The sequence below is a fragment of the Gorilla gorilla genome, chromosome X (assembly GCF_029281585.2).
Source record: "Gorilla gorilla gorilla isolate KB3781 chromosome X, NHGRI_mGorGor1-v2.1_pri, whole genome shotgun sequence".
NCBI lineage: Eukaryota > Metazoa > Chordata > Mammalia > Primates > Hominidae > Gorilla > Gorilla gorilla.
This window is the reverse complement of record NC_073247.2, coordinates 24400717-24422151: the sequence shown is the minus strand read 5'-3', so window position 1 is coordinate 24422151 and position 21435 is coordinate 24400717. Positions and strand designations below refer to the sequence as shown.

The 21435-nt window shown below is 43.9% G+C and overlaps 1 protein-coding gene across 6 annotated transcripts in view; it reads left to right on the top strand.

Annotated features, from left to right (window-relative positions):
- Positions 1 to 16280: 16280 nt before the first annotated feature.
- GPM6B (glycoprotein M6B) overlaps positions 16281 to 21435 on the top strand; it is a 166793-nt gene continuing 161638 nt past the window's right edge. For 2 of the 6 annotated variants that reach the window (XM_055376012.2, XM_055376008.2), the window contains exon 1: positions 16450 to 16807. In XM_055376012.2, coding sequence (XP_055231987.1) covers positions 16624 to 16807 — 184 coding nt within the window. In that variant the 5' untranslated portion in view covers positions 16450 to 16623. Of the gene's footprint in view, positions 16808 to 21435 lie in introns of all 6 variants that reach the window. The other 4 variants (XM_019019370.3, XM_004063816.5, XM_055376011.2 and 1 more) reach the window with 4 other exon arrangements.

The following is a 21435-nucleotide window of genomic DNA, read 5'->3' as shown; positions in this document are numbered from 1 at the left end:
AATAATGCAGTGATTTATCATTGCTTCAGAATCAGTCATTTGACAGAACAAAGAAAAAATTAACAGAGTTAAAATCCCTTTTGGGTATGTAATTATGATTATTCTAAAGCAATCATTATTCATTTTACATATTGGGAAATTGCTCCCAAAATGTGACCTGTTTGGAGATAGAAAGCTACTTCAGTGTAATTCCCCAAGAGGATTTTGATTCTTTATCTCAAATTCAATTGCACTGCAAGAAATCAAAAGAAACGTAACAGTTTTTAGAATTAGAATTAGGTTTTTTTGATTGCCTTACTTTAAACAGGACATTATGTAGCTTGACTGACTGGCTAATGTTTTATCCTTGTGTGTGCTATGCTTTCGTTTGTGACCCACAAAGCACAAAAGATATTTTAAAACTCATGATTAGATGAAGGAGGGACCAAAAAAATGGATGGAAGTGCGGTTTGGAGCAGATCAGATGACAGGGAGAAGGCAAATCTATCTACTTCCTCATTTGCTTCTACCTTTGACAATGAGCAAAATAATGGAAAGAAAGAACAAAATGTAAAGAGGTTACCATTATGAAAGGGGGAGAGGGCTGAGGTTAAGTTGAATGTGGGAAAGAGAAAAATACCAAGTAGCTATGATATAAATCCTCCTACCAACCCTGTAAGGAGGCTATTTTCTTCACTTTACAGATGGGCAAACTGAGGCTCAGCTTTTAAGGGCCCAGGGTGAGATTTGATCCCAGGTCTGTCTTCTCTTTATGTTTATCTATTCATTCATTCAATAAACATTCTGTGAGGGACTGAGGACACAGAGGACAATAAGGGGAAGAGTTTAGCCAGTCTTGAGAGCATTCCAGGTGAGCTGGGAATGAGCACTCCACTGTGGGCTGAATGATGCACCCCCAAAATTCCTATGTTGAAATCCTAATCCCCAAGATGATGGTATTAGAAGGCTTTAGAAAGGTGATATGGTCAAGATGGCAGAACTCTCCTGAATGGGATTAATTCTCTTATAAGAGACCCCAGAGAGACTCCTCGCCCTTCTACCACTTGAGGATACAGTGAGAAGGCGCCATTTATGAACCAGGAAGCGAGCCCTCACCAGACACTGAGTCGGCCAGCGTCTTGGTCTTGTACTTCCCAGAGGCCCCATCTCAAATAAAAGGAGACATTGATTCAACAGATCATGGCAATACCAACAAAAATAGTAAGCCTGGAGGCAGGGCTTTACCTTAAACCTTGTGTTTTCAAACATCCTTTTGTGAACCTCCTCAAACTTCCACAAAGATAGCATGGGCCAATGGTATCTTTTTTTGGTTTGTTTTTGGTACGGAGTCTCGCTCTATTGCCAGGCTGGAGTGCAGTGATGCGATGTCAGCTGGCTGCAACCTCCACCTACCGGGTTCAAGCGATTCTCCTGCCTCAGCCTCCTGGGTAGCTGGGACTACAGGTGTGCGCCACCATGCTCAGCTAATTTTTGTATTTTTGGTAGAAATGGGGTTTCACCATGTTGGCCAGGATGGTCTCAATCTCTTGACCTCATGATCCACCCGCCTCGGCCTCCCAAAGTGCTGGGAGTGCAGGCATGAGCCACTGTGCCTGGCTGGGCCAATGGTATTCTTATCTGCCTCTCAAAGATGAGGAAACAGGCTCAAAGGGGTTAGGTAATTTGTCCAAAAGAAAACAGCAGGTCACCTAGTTAGTGCATCACACTTCTAAGTGGATGCTGATATTGGTAGGCGGGAAGGGAAATTCACAAGGAGTCCTTGTGACTGGAGACTTAGAAACATAGCTAAGGCACTCTCACACTGAATCTTAATTTTCTCTTCTGCAAAGTTTTGATAATACTTTTCCTGCCAACCTCTATTTCACGAATACATTGGGGAAATATATGGTGATGTATAGGGTACATCTACAAATGTATGGTAGATTTACCATACAACTAAGGTCTCTGTGCACATTTTAAAAGAAAGAGATGATTATAGGGAACCAGAAAATATCAAATCACAGCAGTTGGCTCCTCACCCTCAACTTCATTGCTTTCCTGGATAAAGTTTCTAGGTGGGAGAATAGAGACATGTTCACCCTCCTAAAGTCTGGACTTTAGAAAGTGCTAAAGCAGACGAATGGTCATTCACAAGAGAGAAGAGTCCTGAAACCACATTTAATGGTCTCATGAGAGCAGCAGAAACTGTTGCACTGCAGGTGTTCCTTGACCTTGCTTAGAATATGGTACAAGAGCTGGTTCCTACTCCATGAGGCAGTTTCTGGGCATTGAAATATGCAGCGGGTTGCATAATTGTTACATCTGTTCTTCTTTCTGGGGTTTAAGTGGGACTTGCTCACAGTGCATTTTGGAAATCACCCTGTTAACAGGTGCCTGTCCCAGCTGAACAGCTGAATAAACCTAGGACTTCATGTGTGCTAAACAGACGGTGGCCTTTTTCCACAATAGAAGTTGTTATTTCCTTGTGGACAATATACAGAAATGTGTGCTGAGTGTCAGCACAATCAAGGATTACCAAGCTGGCTGAAAACAACTGTGCTCAAAGAATGCTGATCAATGAATTGAGGTCACCCTGAAGGAAGAAAGATTGTTAAGATCTATATTTTTATCCACAAGGTGGATGAAAATTTAGGAGTGTTTGCCAAGAGTAGACGGGGATAGCTAATACACTAGGTAGAAGAATCATAAATTAATAAATCCAAACGGAGGAGGTACTCATTCATTCATTTAACAAAGACTTGAGCATCTGATACATTCTGCACGCGGAGGATACAGTAGTGATCAAAGCAAACAAGGTTCCTGCCATGTGGAGCATCCAATCTACTGGATGAAACTGACAATAAAGAAATAAACCTAGTCATGACAAAATCACTTTAGGTAGTAGCAAATAAGACTGAGAAATTGAATCCAGTGAGGTCGAAGGAAAGCCAGGAATATGTGGGTTTATGAAAGCCAGGATAAGAACATGTTTCTACAAGAATGGACGCAGGCACTGCAAGAGTTCTATCTTGTCACATGGCGGCTGGTCATTTGTGTCCTTGACAAAAGCAGTTTCAGCGAAATGATGGGGACACAGGCTTATGAAAGTGGGCTCCAGAGAGTGGGAGGTGAGAAAAGCACAGACAAGTACGGATGACTCTTCCAAGAGGTTTTTCTAAGAAGGGGAGTGTGAAAATGAGGCAGTATCTAGACATGTGTATGAACCAGTGGGACTGGCAAGTTAAAAAGGAGATATGGATAATGCAGGAGAGATAAGACTATTATGCAGGAGCAGAATCCTGGGAAGGAAGAGATGGGACATGAATTTAGAGAACTTTATGTTCAAAAGACTTTCAGATTTTAGTTAGCCACAAGTTCAAAGTCTCAGAGGTTCCCCAAAATGTTTTTCATTCATTAATTGGCACATTTTAATTGTACTTGCACTATAGTCATGGCCCAATGGAGGAGAAAAACAAATATTATGTATTCACATAATCCAAAGTTAAATTGCAACTGGGGCAGGTTCTAGGAAAGGGAGGTATTTGGTGTAATGAAACTCAATTGGGTCATTTGACCCAGTGGGGAGGTCAGATGAGGCTTCTTTGGAGAAGTGATGCTCAGGCTGAGAGCCAAACGATGATTGGGATCTAGCCAGGCAAAGTGGCAGTGGGAATGGTATGTGCAAAGGTCCTGCATTTGGAGAGAGGGCCTGAAAGCAAGGTGAGTGAGGCTGGAGCAGGAAGAACGGGGGCATGCGAGGCTGGAGCAGGAAGAACGGGGGCATGCAGGGGGAGATTAGGGTTGCCCTGGGCGGAGCCTTGGAAGCCATGGCAAGCAGGTCTTAAAAAATAGATCACTTAGGCCAGGCGCGGTGGCTCACGCCTGTAATCCCAGCACTTTGGGAGGCCAAGGCGGGTGGATCACGAGGTCAGGAGATCGAGACCATCCTGGCTACCACGGTGAAACCCTGTCTCTACTAAAAAAAAAAAAAAAAGTATAAAAAATTAGCCGGGCTTGGTGGCGGGCGCCTGTTGTCCCAGCTATTCGGGCGGCTGAGGCAGGGGAATGGCGTGAACCTGGGAGGCGGAGGTTGCAGTGAGCCGAGATTGTGTCACTGCCCTCCAGCCTGGGCGACAGAGCGAGACTCCATCTCAAAAAAAAAAAAAAAAGATGACTCAGAATACTACTTCATACCCACTAGGATGGCTGTAATTAAAAAGATGGAAAATAACAGGTGTTGGTGAGGATGCAGAGAAATCAGAACCCTCACACACTACTGGTGGAAATGTGAAATGGCACAGCCACTGTGGAAGACAGTATGGTGGTTCCTCAAAAAGGTAAACATACAATTACCACATGATACAACAATTCCACTTCTAGGCATATACACAAAAGAATTGAAAGCAGGGACTCAAACAGGTTATCTGTACACCAATGCCCTTAGCAGCATTATTCACAATAGCCAAAAGGGAGAAGTAACCCAAGTGTCTGAAGGACAAATGGATAAAGAAAATATGGCCCAACCATACAATGGTATATCATTCAGCCATAAAAATGGAATGAAATACTGCTGCATGCTACAACCTTACGCTCAGTGAGAGAAGCCAGACACAAAAGGCCACGTGTTGTATGATTCCATATATATGAAAACCCAGAAGAGGCAAATCCATAGGGAGAGAAAGCAGATTAGTGTTTGCTAGGGACCAGAAGAGGGGGTGATGGAGAGAGACTACTTAATGGACGTGGGATTTCCCTTTGGGCTGATGAAAATGTTCTGGAACTAGACTGTGTTAATGTGCCCAACCACACTGGGAATGTACTAAGTGCCACTCAATTCTACACTTTAAAACGGCTAATTTTATGTTGTGTGAATTTTACCTCAATAAAAACAAACAAACAAACAAAATACGTATTACCAGAGTGTTACCAACTTAAGAGAAGAAAGAGTTTCAACCTAACCAGCTGGAGATGTACATCTTATCTAGAGCCCCCCACTTGAAGAGGAATTTTGATAAAATTAGACCGTGTTCACCGCAGGACAATCAGGAGGCTGATTTTCTAAATTTTCATTAAAAGTTTTGAAAAATCATAGACACTTTGATTTTTTTGTTTGCTTGTTTGGAGACAGAGTCTCTCTCTGTTGCCCAGGCTGAAGTGCAGTGGCATGATCTCGGCTCGCTGCAGCCTCCACCTCCTGGGTTCAAGTGATTCTCCCACCTCAGTCTCCTGAGTAGCTGGGATTACAGGCATGCACCACCACATCCAGCTAATTTTTGTATTTTTATTAGAGATGGAGTTTCACCATGTTGGCCAGGCTGGTCTCGAACTCCCAGCCTCAAGCAATCCACCTGCCTCAGACTCCCAAAGTGCTGGGATTACAGGCATGAGACACTGCACCAGCCTCATTTTGCTCTGTATAACAGAGGAGCTTGACCTAGCTTGGAGTAAAAGGAGCCTCCCTCCAGGATAGGTGATGGAGGTTGAAAACACAGTAGCTGAGGATGGAAAACGTTTTAACAATCACAGTTGTTGAGAAATAAGAGAAATAATAGTGTTGAGCTCCCCATCATGAAAAGTACTCAAATATACCTGAATGACTAATGGGCATGGACAGACACAAGGGATTACTGAACGTGAAGAATGGGACTGGATGAACCAAGTTCCCTTTAACTCAGAGATGCTTTGATACATTTTTAAGAATCACTTGGGGGCCGGGTGCAGTGGCTCACGCCTGTAATCCCAGCACTTTGGGAGGCCGAGGTGGGCAGATCACGAGGTCAGGAGATCGAGACCATCCTGGCTAACACGGTGAAACCCCGTCTCTACTAAAAAATACAAAAAATTAGCTGGGTGTGGTGGCAGGTGCCTGTAGTCCCAGCTACTTGGGAGGCTGAGGCAGGAGAATCACTTGAACCTGGGAGGCAGAGGTTTCAGTGAGCCGAGATTGCACCGCTGCACTCCAGCCTAACAACAGAGCAAGACTCCGTTTCAAAAAAAAAAAAAAAGAATCACTTGGGTGGGGAGATAGCAAAATTCTAGCCCAAAGTGACATTCCTTTTTTCCAACAGGGTACCAAATTCATTATTACTAGGCAATTGGGAAGTGTAGGAGAAGTAAGAGAAATCATTGTCAGCTAATACAGGTGAAGGGGTATTTCAATACCTATTGAACTCTTTGCATGATTCAATTTTCAGTATCATCTGTAAACACAAGGACACACTGTCAGATTAGCTATAATTTTTGGCGTTCATTGCGAGTTCCTGATGCACTGCTGTGAACTCTGTTCTAGATTCACATATGTGGGTAACATAGCCACAGTGCAAAACTATAGAACATCCCATGAAAGACACAAGCTTTAGAGGTAGACATAGCCCAGACTTCTGGATTGAAATGCTCAGTAAAAACCAAAGGAAAATCACTTGCCAATTGCTCTGACTCACAGGAGACATCATGAAATGACCTGTGTTTTAAAGGCAGGATCTGCTTTTAACCAGCTGTGAACTCCAGAGGCCCTTGGGATGCTGCTATTTTCTTTTTTGCCTGCATTCTCCTCACTTCTGGCCTGCAATTCCATAAGATACATCACAGCATGTAGGCCTTTTCCCTGTTCTCTAAACTGCAGCCAAACTGGACCTAGATTCCGAAAGTGGGCCCTAGAATGTAACCCTGGCTGAGGGCTTCCACCTGTTCCTTGTAGCCCAGACCAGCAATCCTACAATCTGGAAACATCTTCTACAGAGAGTAACATGGTGGAGTAGACGGAGTTTAGATTTGGATAGAGGTGAGCCCAAATCCAAATCTAGGCTGGGGGTGGTGGCTCATGCCTGTAATCCCAGCACTTTGGGAGGCCAGGGCAGGAAGATCAGTTGAACCTACCATTTCAAGACCAGCCTGGGCAACATAGCAAGACCCCCATCTCTACAAAAAAACTTTTTTTTTTTTTTTTAGATTTGTTGGGCATGGTGGCTTTGTACCTGCAGTCCCAGCTACTTGGGAGGCTGAGGTGGGAGGATGGCTTGAGCCTAGGAGGTTGAGGCTGCAGTGAGCTATGATCAGGCCACTGGACTTCAGCCTGGGCAACAGAGCAAAACCCTGTCTCTAAATAAATAAAACCTAAATGTGCCATGTACTCAGTGTGTGATCTGGGACACACAATCTAATATCTCCAAGACCCAGTTCCTTCATTAAAGGAGCACGAGGAAAGATTCAGACACCTTAAGATAACCAGAAAAGTGTGAGAGGGAATCTAGGGTCCTCACCTGATGCTCAGGAAGATCCTCAGGAGAAAGCCAAGGCCACAGAGAGCCAGGACACCTCACTCTGTCACCTGCAGATGACTGGAAGAGCCCCCAGAAGAGTTACAGAGGTCCTGTTTTCTCCCATCCCAGAGGACAATTAGCCCCTTAAACGTCTTGTAGTCAGAAATTGCATTTTCTCCTCTTCCGTCCCCAAGTTGAACATAGTAAAATGTAGGAGAAGGAAGTTGATCGGGTGCTTTATGTCAGCTTCCTCTCCAAGGTCTGGCAGCTCCTCCTTGTAGGTCTTCCTGTCTGTCCCCATGCCGGTTGCGGGCTGCCCAGGCTTCCTAGAGCTCTATAATTTCCCTTGTACTTCCCGTCTTTCCTTCTTCCGTTAAAGTTGCCTACTCTCAGGAAGGCTGATCTCAAATAGGCATTTCCAAAGCCATCTAAATTCACACTCAAGGTGTGAGTGATCTTTAGTGTTCGGGGGCATTTGTGGTCTTAGGAGGTATGCATTTAAACTCAAAGTATTTTTTTTTTTCTAATTAAATGATGGACAGTCCCACAGCATAAGAAAGTTGTCTTTGTTAATTGCCTGTTGCTTCTTGCTACTTTGGGCTACTTTCTACTCACTTACTACTCAAGACCTCCTGACCTCCGCTCCTCACCAATAAGTAGACAAACAAACAAACCACTACATAATAGAAGAATGGAAATCAGCAATTTCTGTCCACCTTCCAGAGCAGATGGAGAGCCAAGGGAGGGCACCCCTTGCCTAAAATAATATGAGACAAAATTTCAAACCAGGAACAGTCGTCCCTTTCTTTACTGCAAAAGCTTGGAATGCCTTTGCCCTAAAGCTGCTTTCTGGCTACCCCAGGGACCCCTCTGGCTCCCCAAGGTAAAAAGAAAGGATAATAATGATAACTTTAACAACAACAAGATCCGCATCAATAGCTACCATTTATTGAGTCCCAAATGATAAGTGCTTTACTCATATTATCTCCTTTAATCTCTACAACAATAATATGAGGTAAGGATTGGATTATACCCATTTAACAGATGAGGTATGTCGGGAAATAAGGTCTTAGGGGCCCAGAAGGAATAGAAGTAAACACTCAATAGACTCAGGTGCCTTATTTCTTTTTATTATTCTACTTTAAGTTGTAGGGTACATGTGCACAACGTGCAGGTTTGTTACATATGTATACATGTGTCATGTTGGTGTGCTGCACCCATTAACTCATCATTTACATTAGGTATATCTCCTAATGCTATCCCTCCCCCCTCCCCCCACTCCACAACAGGCCCCAGTATGCGATGTTCCACTTCCTGTGTCCAAGTGTTCTCATTGTTCAATCCCCACCTATGAGTGAGAACATGTGGTGTTTGGTTTTTTGTCCTTGCGATAGTTTGCTGAGAATGATGGTTTCCAGCTTCATCCATGTCCCTACAAAGGACATGAACTCATCATTTTTTATGGCTGCATAGTATTCCATGGTGTATATGTGCCACATTTTCTTAATCCAGTCTATCGTTGTTGGACATTTAGGTTGGTTCCAAGTCTTTGCTATTGTGAATAGTGCCGCAATAAACATACGTGTGCATGCGTCTTTATAGCAGCATGATTTATAATCCTTTGGGTATATACCCAGTAATGGGATGGCTGGGTCTAATGGTATTTCTAGTTCTAGATCCTTGAGGAATCGCCACACTGTCTTCCACAATGGTTGAACTAGTTTACAGTCCCACCAACAGTGTAAAAGTGTTCCTATTTCTCCACATCCTCTCCAGCACCTGTTGTTTCCTGACTTTTTAATGATTGCCATTCTAACTGGTGTGAGATGGTATCTCATTGTGGTTTTGATTTGCATTTCTCTGATGGCCAGTGATGATGAGCATTTTTTCATATGTCTGTGGGCTGCATAAATGTCTTCTTTTGAGAAGTGTCTGTTCATATCCTTTGCCCACTTGTTGATGGGGTTGTTTGTTTTTTTCTTGTAAATTTGTTTGAGTTCTTTGTAGATTCTGGATATTAGCCCTTTGTCAGATGGGTAGATGGCAAAAATTTTTTCCCATTCTGTAGGTTGCCTGTTCACTCTGATGGTAGTTTCTTTTGCTGTGCAGAAGCTCTTTAGTTTAATTGGATCCCATTTGTCAATTTTGGCTTTTGTTGCCATTGCTTTTGGTGTTTTAGACATGAAGTCCTTGCCCATGCCTATGTCCTGAATGGTATTGCCTAGGTTTTCTTCTAGGGTTTTTATGGTTTTAGGTCTAACATTTAAGTTTTTAATCCATCTTGAATTAATTTTTGTATAAGGTGTAAGGAAGGGATCCAGTTTCAGCTTTCTACATATGGCTAGCCAGTTTTCCCAAGGTGCCTTATTTTTTAAAAAATGTACATATATATGTAACGCGTATACATAGTAAAAATTAAATAGAACACAAGGACTTATGATAAAAAACAACAGTCTCCCAGCCCTCCTTTCCTAGCCAGTGGCCTCCCTCCCAGAAACAATCTCTTTTAACTATTTCTTGTTTTGGTTCTTCTGGAAGTAACTTCCACAGTCTAGACTCATGGAAGTCAAGAAGCTTGCATTTTGGCATGATTGTTTTTAGTTGTCACGGTGAGGGGGTGTGGGGGAACTACTGGCATTTAATGGGCCCAGGACAAGGTGAAGGCCTCCTGCAATGCACAACATGGTCTTGAACAATGAAGACATGTTCCCATTTCTCACCCAGCTTACTGTCCTCTGGACATTCATATAGATGAAAAATCTGCTTCTAATTATCAGTATATCTCCATCTCACATATAAACGTGAGATATTTGGGGGGTGGTTTTAAGACATGGTGATTTTTTCCAGGGAGGCAATTATCTTGTAAATTGAGGGAAGATTGCACTTTCTTTTGCTGGGAAATTTACCAAGTTGTTCTCTATTTTGGAACATTGTGACTTTGATGGCAAGGCCACTCTTGGTATTTGAATTACGAAACAACACATCTCCGTAGGTGGCCTTTGTCCCACTCATGGGGATTCTATAAGTAGGTTGCTTGTTAGGTGACTTTATTACATCTTCCACTGTCATTGTACCTGAGGACTTACACATCAAGATAGACACTATGCATGCAATTATTTTCAGTTATCCTTCATAGTTAAGGAATTATATTGAGTTTTTTCTTTGATTTGGATTTAAGGAGCGCAGAAATGGCATTACAAATGTTTGTTTATAAGCAACATCAGATCCAGTGGGGTTGAGAACAATGGCCCTAGCCTAAAAAATATGCTTAGTCCTCTCTTTCTTGACTTAGCAACTTTAAACAGTATCTACTAACTCCCTGACATAAAAGATGAAGATTTATGTTACTTACATTAGCCCCCGTCCCAAATCTCTATTTTCAATCAAATTTTGACAGTATCTTTTGACTTCCACTTGAGAAGCTGAGGATATTAGTGATGTTGCTTTTTTTATAATGCACTTCATGTTTTTCAGAGCAGTTTTAGATTCACAGTAAAACTGAGCAGTGTACGCACAGTTCTCAGAGACCCCCTGCTTTGCCATGCATAGCTTCCCCCACTATCGATATCCTGCATCAGAGTGGGACAGTTGTTACAATGAATGGATCTACACTGACACATCACTTCACCCAAAGTCCATAGTTTACATCACGATTCACTCTTGATGTTGTATATCCTGAGGGTTTTGGCAAATGTATAATGACATGGATCTACCATGGTAGTATCATACAGAGTGGTTACACTGCCCTGAAAATCCTCTGTGCTCTGCCTACTCATCCCTCTCTCCCCACTAACCTCTGGCAACCACTGATCTGTGATGCTGCTTTTTCATTCATATTCTCCTGTGTTCCACTTTGTGTCAGCTACACTTTTACATTGTCAAGATTTGCTAACATTTTCATTTAGTTGTACAAATGGAACTGTCTTTTTTCATTTTGTCCATAGGTGACCAGTTCATGGACCTCCCATTGGCTTGAGAAAGTAGCCATCTTGCTGAGAGACAGGAGAGAAGTCTATAAAGCATATAAACCGGGCCAGGTGCGGTAGCTCAAGCCTGTAATCCCAGTACTTTGGGAGGCCGAGGCAGGCGGATCACCAGGTCAGGAGATTGAGACCATCCTGGCTAACATGGTGAAACCCCGTCTCTACTAAAAATACAAAAAATTAGCCGGGCATGGTGGCAGGCACCTGTAGTTCCAGCTACTCAGGAGGCTGAGGCAGGAGAATGGCGTGAACCCAGGAGGCGGAGGTTGCAGTGAGCCGAGATTGTGCCACTGCACTCGGCCTGGGTGACAGAGCAAGACTCCGTCAAAAAAAAAAAAACAAAAACAAAAACAAAAAACAACAACAACAAAAAAAAGATCTAAACCATGCATGATATGCCGAGAAAGGAACTAGAGTAAGCAAGAGGTAAAGAGATTTGTAAGAATCAAACATCAAGCCAGGTTTCTGCCCATACAGGGATTGTGCTGGAAAGACAAGATCCCTGAGTGCTTATTAAACAGGAAGGAGTGAGGCACACAAGTGAGTAAATGTCCCCCAAAAGACTATAGTTAATATCACTGTATTGTATACCTGAAAATTGCTAAGAGAGTAGGTTGTTGTTTGTTTTTGGACAGGGTCTCACTCTGTCACCCAGGCTGGTGCAATCTCAGCTTACTGCAACCTCCACCTCCCAGCTAAAGTGATTCTCATGCCTCAGCCTCCTGAGGTGCTAGGATTATAGGCGCACACCACCATGCCTGGCTAATTTTTTTTTTTTTTTTTGTAGAGACAGGGTTTTGCCATGTTGCCCAGGCTGGTCTTGAACTCTTGGACTCAGGTGATCCACCCCCCCCCCCCCCCTTGGCTTCCCAAAGTGCTGGGATTACCGGCGTGAGCCACTGCACCTGGCCTAAGAGAGTAGGTCTTAAATGTTTTCACCACACACATACACACACACACACACACACACACACAGAAATAACTAGATATGGCGACAGATGTTAACTTGATTGTGATAATCATTTTACAATGTATACACATATCAAAACATCTCGTTATACATGGTAAATACATACAATTTTAATTTATCAATTATACTTCAACAAAGCTGGATAAAAAAGATTGGAACAGGCTGGGCGCAGTGACTCACGCCTGTAATCCCAGCACTTTGGGAGGCTGAGGCGGGCGGATCATGAGGTCAAGAGTTCGAGACCAGTCTGGCGAACGTAGTGAAACCCTGTCTCTACTAAAAATACAAAAAATTAGCCAGGTATGGTGGTGTGTGCCTGTAATCCCAGCTACTTGGGAGGCTGAGGCAGGAGAATCACGTGAACCCAGGAGGCGGAGGTTGCAGTGAGCTGAGACTGCGCCATTACACTCCAGCCCGGGCAACAGTGCGAGACTACGTCTCAAGAAAAAAAAAAGATTGGAACAGACAAAATGCATCCTTATGGTTTATAATTATTTTGTACTCCTAGACGAGGTATCGAAGTTCTGCTAAACCTCAATTTTTTGTGTGTGTTTTGTTTTTTAGAGACAGGGTCTCGCTCTGTCGCCCAGGCTCAAGTACAATGACACCATCATAACTCACTGCAGCCTCTGCCTCCCAGGCTCAAGCGTTCCTCTCACCTCAGCCTCCCAAGTAGCTAGGACTACAGCAGTGCACCACCATGCCTGGCTAAGTTTTTTGTTTTTGCAGAGACAGGGTCTCACCACATTGCCCAGGCTGTTCTTGAACTCTTGGGCTCAAGTGATCCTCCCGCCTCAGCCTCTCAAAGTGTTGGGATTACAGGCATGAGCCACTGCATCTGGCCCCTCAATCAAATTTTAAAAATTAGTTGGAAATATGATTTTATTGATAGTTTAAAATCAAATTATTCGAAGACTGTATCTACTGTGGAGTAAGGTATGCCTGTGTTTTCCTCATTATAAAAGTAATTCTTGCTCATTATAGAAGTCCGGGAAAACACAACAAGGTATACAAATAAAACTAACAATTCTATTAATCTCACATCCCAGAGACAAACCCTGTTAATATTTTGGTAGAAGTGAATATATGGATATATTAGTTAGGGTTGGGTCGCTGTTATAACAAATAAGTCCCAAAATACATAATGGCTTAAACATAATAGCAGTTTATTTCTGGGTCACAAACATGTCCAAGTCAGTTACAAATTGTCAGTGTGTGGAGGAGGACGGAGGCAAAGTCATTCAGTGACCTAGGCTGATAAGACAATTTCAACTTCAACCCGTGGCTTCCAAAAGCACCCTAGGGGTCAACGTCTCATTCCTGCTGGGAGAAGAGGAAAGCATGTAGAAGCGATATGTTTAAGGTTTTAGGGATAAGCCCGGAAGTGGTGGACCTCACTTCTGACCTCTTTGGCTACAACTCAATCAGGTAGCCCCTTTTAACTGTTAAGGAGTTAAGGGGAAATGGAGTCTGGCTGTGTGGCCAGATAGAAAAAAATGTTGAAAAAGTAATAGTCTCTACCATAGTGTATTTTCTTTGTGTTTTTCGATACGCACACACACACACACACGCGCGCGCACACACGTATACACTAACATGACTAGGATTATGTTGTATATTCAGCTTTTTATTTGGCTTTTAAAACATCTCTGAGCATTTTTCTACATAATTCTTTGCAAACAAGGCTACATGATATCCGATCATACAGATCAGGGTTTCTCAACCTCGGCACTATTGACATCTGGGGCCAGATCATTCTTTGTTGGGGGGAGGGGAGCTGTCCTCTGCACTGTAGGACATTGAGCTGCATCCCTGACCCTTACCCACTGGATGCCAGTAAGCCCCCCGCCCTATCCCCAGTTGTGACAACCAAAACTCTCCAGACACTGCTAAATGTCTCCTGGGGGGCGAAATTGCTCCCAGTCAAGAACCCCTGAACTAGGTTGACAATCATTTATATAACTAATTCCCTTCTGTTGAGCAACTGTTGCTTTTTTTGTTTTGTTTTGTTGTTTTTTTGCTATTACATCTCACTCTACAATAAACCTCCTTTCACATTAATTTTGATCAAAACAGTTGTTATTTACTTAGGAGAGGGTCCCAGAAGAGGGATTATTAGGTCAGAGGCTGTGAATATTTTTAATTCTCTTGGTAGTACAGCCAAATGGCTTTCCAGAAAGGCTAGACCAATTGACTCACCCACCTGCAGGTGTAGTCTTGCTTTAATTTTTAAAGATTTCAGTTACTTGAGAAAAATGGTTTATTATTTTAAGATAGCATTTCTTTGAATAATAGTGAAATGAAATATACTTACTAGCCATCATCTGCATCGTCTATAGCAGCCTTCACTAATTTCCCAAATGCTATTTTTTTTTCTTAAGGGTTTTAGGGACAATTGCTTGTTGAAATCAATCCATGACACTTACAAAGTGAGGAAAATTTTCTGTTAAAATGTGGCTTTCCCCTGACATTGTATACACAATTGTTAGAACTCAGTTTTTATCACAGCATCCATTGTGGCTAGCTCCAATATTTAGACAGCTGTTCTTTCTTTGGGGGAAAAAAAAGACAAAAAAAAAAACCTAAGACTTCTAGGGAATGACAGAAAGTAGACCAAAGAGTTTACTTTCATCTCAGTACGTAAAACCTTAGAGTTCCTCGTTCCAGAGAGGCTCATTAAGGTCATGTCTTGCCAAAGTACTATTTCAGATGGTCATGCCTGAGTTCCCTTCTGTTGTTTTCAGGGTCTCCTAGGAAACCCTCAAGATGTAGGAACCAACCAAACTCACCCTTCCCTCAACTAGGACTTAGCATGAATTCCTCATTGCTCTCACCCAGTCCACCTTTGTCTTTCTCTCCCTTACAGGCAGCCTCTGTTATTGTTGGATTCCTACATACACTTGCACTCAGGAAAGGGGCAAATGGATTACTTCCTCTTAACAGGAGGACAACAAGTTATACCTATGAGCTCTCTGTTGTTTTATGACTGCATGAAGATTGGTTAGAAATGACTATTCCCGTGGGATTGTGAAAATGAGCCACTGATCCGCCTAGCACAAATCTCTGTCCTTTCATGTAAAATATTATTAGGCTTTCTAGAGCTCTGCCTTGATAAAATCTTTCCTAATCCAATAAATTTCAATAGATGAAATGTTTGCCTCCTCCACCCTTTCTCAGTCCTAAAGCCTCTCTTTTGGCTTAAATGTCCCTTAAGTGTACTATCTATTGTCACTGTTTATGTAACCCTCTGTTCAAATAACATGATGTATTTTCAGAACAATAAAAGAACACAACAAAAAATATCAGGGGGGAACTTCAGGCTCAGAAATGTCACAGAGAGCGTTAGTCCTACAAAAACTGCAAGGGTCTCATGACTCTTCTAATACCTTTGGAGACAGGAAAATTCTTCTCTAAGGAGACAGAAGGAATTTAAGCCCTGGACACTGTTAAACCATTTAATTCACTTAAAGGCTCAAGCGCGAGGCCTGAGCAGCGGGAGAAATGGTTGACTGGAGCGAGCCTGCAAAGTCTCCAAGAGCCTTCCAGGGGTGGACTTCCAGGAATCAAGAGGGGTGATAACGGACACCAGCAAATCTGGCACCAGTCTAGATTGGAGGGTGCTACCTGTGTCTAAGTCATTAGCCACCGACAAGTTACTTATGTCAATGTTTCGCAACCTTGGATGCACATTGGAATCACCTGGGGAGCTTTTAAAGCACTGATGCCTGGGTCCCACCCGCAGAGGCCATGATGAAATCCGGTTTCCAGAAGCTCCTCAGCTGATTTCTCCTCTGCAGCCAGGGTTGAGACCACTGAATTAAGTAACGACTCGTATCTGAACAAAAGGAACTGAGACTGTGGATTGAGGCAACGCTAAGTACTAAGTGCCCTTGGTCCAGTGTCCCGGGCCTCAGTTTCTTTATCTATACAACGGGTGTGGCTAAGACCTCAAAGCCCCCCGCTCCCCCCAACCTCCCCAGGCCATAATAGTTTTCATCTGGGACGCGGATCGCCGCCTCCGCGATCCTAGAAGCCCACTCCCCTCTCTACCCATCCCCCTCGCTGGCTTTTCCGGTTCCCGCGCCCCTCAGCGCTCGCCCGGGGGTCCCAGAGGAAGCCGCGAGCTTTGCCTGCAGACTCCGCGCGCCCGCTGCCCCCAATCGGGCCCTAGCTCCGGGCGCACAAAGCCCCCGGCGCTGACGTCAGGGCCCCTCTCCGCGCGGCCGGCCCCCAGTGCAGGCGGAGCCGCGCCGCGCTCCCACCCCGGCCGGGAGCTAGGAGCCAGCGGCCAGCCCCGCGCAGCGCAGCGCAGCCCGCAGGAGCCCGGTCAGCGCACGTGCCCGCGAGACCTGCAAACTTGTGCCACCGGCTCTGCCCGTCCCCGGGGAGCCCGAACGCCCGCAGCCCTCACCCCTCCCGCCAGTCTCCAGCCATGGGTAAGCGAGCGCGCTGGCTGCGCGCCACGGCCACGGTCTCGCGCCCCCGCCCCGGGAGGGCGCGCCCTTCCGAGGGTCCCGCCCCTCCCCCGCTCAGGTGGCGCCTCCTCGGCCACCTCTGCGACGAAGCCGGGACGCTGGAGGTGGGAGGGGCGCGGCGCAGGTGTCCGGAACGCCCAGGTGCGCCTTCCTGTTGTATCCTGTGGGGGGGTGGTCCCTGCTCCGGCTGCACCCCCGCACGTGCGGCTCGCGGGAGCCTAAGAGCTGGGTACCCGGGAGGGGTTGCAGAGAGAACAGACGGCGCGTCCCGGGCTAGTGCTTTAAGGGGCTAGTAGAGAGTCGCTTCTTGCCTGTTTCCCGGGACGCTCTCCCTGTCGCCCGAGCTCCCAGTCCAGTCCTGCCCCGCCCCGCCGTGGTTCTGTTCTCCTTAAGCCCGCGCGAAACAAACACCCGGTTCCCCAAGCCTGGGGTCTTCCGGGAGCTCATTTCGAAACCATGACCCTTGAAACCAGGAAAGTGACAGGAGAGAGGGACAGCATGGGACGGAGGCTGAGTCTCTCCTCTTTGTCCCTTGTTCCAACTATCAAAATGCGGCCCGGGTGCAGGTGGAGACGGTGTGCTGAGCGGGTTCCAATGCAACGGGGGAACGACTAGCAACGGCAAAAGGCTCAGCTCCGGAGGGTTAAAATCTGAAATCTCCAACCTGGCCCGAGGCTGGTGTAAGGCGGCTGTAGGATTCTTTTTGTCACTTCCTAACACCCTGAAATGCTGCCGTCAGCAACATGTCGTTAAGTGGGGACTCTGTATTGGCAGGAAAACTCGTAAAGAGTGCTGTGGAAATCAGCCTCAGTCCGCAGCACTCCTGAAAACGTGTGACAGCTGTGCTTGGGAAAGGGTTTTTCTCTTCCTGCTCCGTTATCTTTCTCTAGTGACAGACTCCAGCCACAAGCCACAAAGACTGTGAAGAGCATTCCTAACGAGGACGTCAGTGGGTTTAACCATTGCGAGTTAATGGTGAGGGCTTGGGAATTGCTTGCCCGCTCCTCCGCTTCCCCTAATCATTTATCCCCCTCTTTCACATTATCTCTGCTATTAATTGTGTGTGTGTGGGGGGGGGGCGATAATTTTGTAATGATTAAAATTTTGGTGAGGAGTAAAGGGGGCACTTTTTTGCATTTCAAAGGAAGCTCAAATAATTTTCTAGTTTACATTTTTTAAAAATTTACTAGGTGATCAAAATATGAAAGGAGATAAGGCCCACCAAATCCAACAGGAAAATTTCTTTCTAAAAAGGCAAGAACCTAGCATAAGATCCTTCTAGAAAGGGCAGAATCAAGTGGCCTGTAACTCAGGTTCCTACTTCTCTTAATGTCCCCCATGTGAGCAGTCAAACCATTCAACCTCCGTTTTAAATGAGGCTCATACACAAAATGAGGCTCAGAGGATGACTGCTACTCAGCCTGTGATCACTTTGGTGATAACTGCCACCAAAGATGTTACAGTTACGAACAAGTGTGGTATTGAGGAAAGCATCAGCTACTTTTTCTGAAATCGTTATTTTAATTTAACGCTAGGCGTTTGGATTTGTACGTGGAATTATCACACGGGGACCTTCTTCAGAATAGCTTTCACAATACTTTGGACTGATTTAGGGGTAGGGTGGGCTTCATTTTTAAATAGGTGTGGAGTTGGGTGCAGTTCTCATGAAGCAAAGGCCCGAGCCAGAGACCTGTTCTTAAGGAAGTACTTTGTGTTTTGGACAATTGTTGGCTCCACATTTCAATTGCCAATTTATGTTAATTTGTGCATACTTCACTGGTTCTGGCAGTATCCTTGGTTTTGGTTTTAGTTTTTACATTAAAAAGAAAGTTCCCTTCATGTAAAAAAGGAAACATACTGATTTCCTTTGGTAGACTCTTAGTAAATACACCACAGGGCCATGAACTGGTTTTATTTTTCCAGATGTATTTAATTACCGTACGTCCTCTTATGAATGTTTTAATTGAAATGATTTAACGTTGGGAAAATTCTGACCATTGGCCCATTAAGTCGGGACTTTGGTTCTTAATACAATTAGTTCCTTAACCAGGATCAGTTAATTTACTGGTAAAATAAATGAGGTTTGTAGAAATAAAAGTCCCTTCAGACTCAAATTTTAAGGTATTTGCAATCTTTAACCTAAAAATAAAATAATGAGTAGTGGTGATATGTATAATTTCACTTTTCATTACATCTTGAAAGAAAACATGGGTTTTTCATTGTTAAGCCAGTTTTTTTATAGCCTTAAGATGTAATTCACATATCATACAATTCACACGTTTAAGTATACAAGTCAGTGGTCTTCAGTATATTCAGATTTGTGCAGCCATCACTACTATCTAATGTTAGAACATTGTCATCAACCCCAAAAAGAAATCTTGTACCCATTTAGCAGTCACTCCTCATGCTCTTCTCCCCCCAGCCCCTGGCAACCACTAACCTGCTTTCTGTCTCTATGGATTTGTCTCTTCTGGAGGGTTCAGGTAAATGGAATGAGCCAATTGATGTTTGAAGTGTATTTGACTGTTCAGTAACTTTGGTTGTTTTGCACAATGAGATGTTGCTGTATTGTGTATGCAGTACGCTACCTAAATGAGTGTGTTGAAACTAATTATTTCTCTGGCTGAAGGGTTCCATGTTTGGCTGCACATATTGTGAAGGTGAGTGAGAGTGCACACACACAGCACACAGACACACTCTTCAGTGTTAACTCTGGTTTTATCTGATAGGAACTTGCATTGCCCAACAGAATTTTGATTCTGTTACCTTGTTCATAGGCCTGAAGGCATAGCAATTAAGTGAATTCCATGTAATAACCTCTTATAAGGCATTTGTGGAATATCCAAGCTGCTTTAATATGGCTTATGTATCCAGAGAGAAATGCGGATTTTGTTTCTTTGCCTATAATTTTTTAATTTTTATTTATTTATCTTTTGGAGACAGGGTCTCACTCTGTCCATGCTGTACTGCAGTGGCCTGATGTAATAACTCACTGTGGCCTGGAACTCCTGGGCTGAAGCAGTTGTCCCACCTCAGCCTCCCAAGTAGCTGGGACTACAGGCATGTGTCACCATGCCCGATTAAGCTTTACAGTTTTTTTTTTTTTTTTTTTTTTTGTAGAGATAGGGTATTTCTATGGTGCCCAAACTGGTCTCAAACTCCTGGCCTCAAGTGATCCTCCCTCCTCTGCTTCCCAGAGTGCTGGGATTACAGGCGTGAGCCACTGTGAGTGGCCAATTGCCTATAATTTTAAATGGAAACTGTATACGAAATGATCAGATACAACAAAATATTGAAATAATTGTTTCAACCCATTTTGTGGTAAGGAAGTTTTTATAAGGATTATGTATTTAGATGTCAATAATTTCACTAAATAGCATTATAAAAAATTTTGGTCTAGAGCAGTTCTTTTTAATATGTGTACAGATCATCTAGCGATCTTGTTAAAAAAGCAGTGTCTGATTCAGTGGGCCTGGGTGGGGCCTGAGTTTCTGCATTTGTAACAAGCTCCCAGTGGGTGCTCATGCTTCTGGTTCCTGGAGCCAGGAAGCAAAGAAGGCTGTTAAGCAGAGAGGCCCTGGTGCCTGCCCCAGCTTGCCCACTAGTTTGCTGTGTGATCTTGGGTAAATCATTTTCTCTTCATAATTTTAGTTGACTATAAAATAAAAGAATTTGATGAAATTATTTCTTTGGGTCTTTACAGGTCAACCAATAAGTAATTTAGAAAAAAAGAAATGAGAGAGTAATGTTATGCTTGAAAACCACGAGAAAACAGCTCCCTATGGTCTAAACACTATTTGAATGCATGAAGCCAGCATCAGAAGTGTCATCTGTAGTTGGGTTAAATGCTGGCATCTTCGATGCCCATGCTTCCAGTATGATTGGCTCTTCTCCAAGGGAACTGGTGGAGGAAGCTATAATGTTCTCCCTCTTTAACACTTCCAGCTTTGGCTTCTCCTGACCTCTTGTCCTTAAATCCCTTTCTTCCCCGACATCCAGGCTCAAGCCACCCTCAGAGGCTGCACTCAGAAAGAAGCACGCTGAAGACCCATACATGCAATGCTTGGTTCTGGAAGCTTGCTCAGGAATTCAGATGCAGTGGGAGACAAAAAGGAATGGAATCCTGCTGAATAACTGGGCAGGAAGTGATCCCAGAATATGCTAGCTTCCCTCCCTCTGAGTCTAAAGATCTAGTAAGGAGCCCACCCTTGGATCTTGGAGAGAGCTCCCTTTTAATATCGGGACACAAACCGACATTTTGAGTAAACCTCATAGTCGAATACCACGGAGTACTGTTTGTGACAAACAAGAAGTCATTAATTCTTTATTATATTTTTGCTCTACCGAAAGCTGTTGACCAAACCACCTGGCTTCTCCAAGGGCTTCTTGGAGAAAACCCTTATCTGCTACATCCAGGACCAAGCAGCTGGATGGTTTACTGAAAATGCCAAAGGGATGAATCATAAAACGTGCCACATATGTAGCCTAAACATTTTGTTTAACTTTAAACATTAATTTGCTGATATTTTATTGTAGAGTCAAGACCTTTGCTTTGAGTGCAAGGACCTGATTGGAGTTCCTAGAAGTCTTTCTTACATTAAATCACAGCCAAAATTCATTGGCTTCTGATTTCCAGCTTCAGATTCTTACATTAAAGTAGAATGAAAACCTAAAGGCATTGGGAACCAATCTCTGGGCAGAATCCCTTTATATCACCTACCCCACTCCCCTTAAACCTTTACATTTGCCCGTACTTACTTTTGCAACTA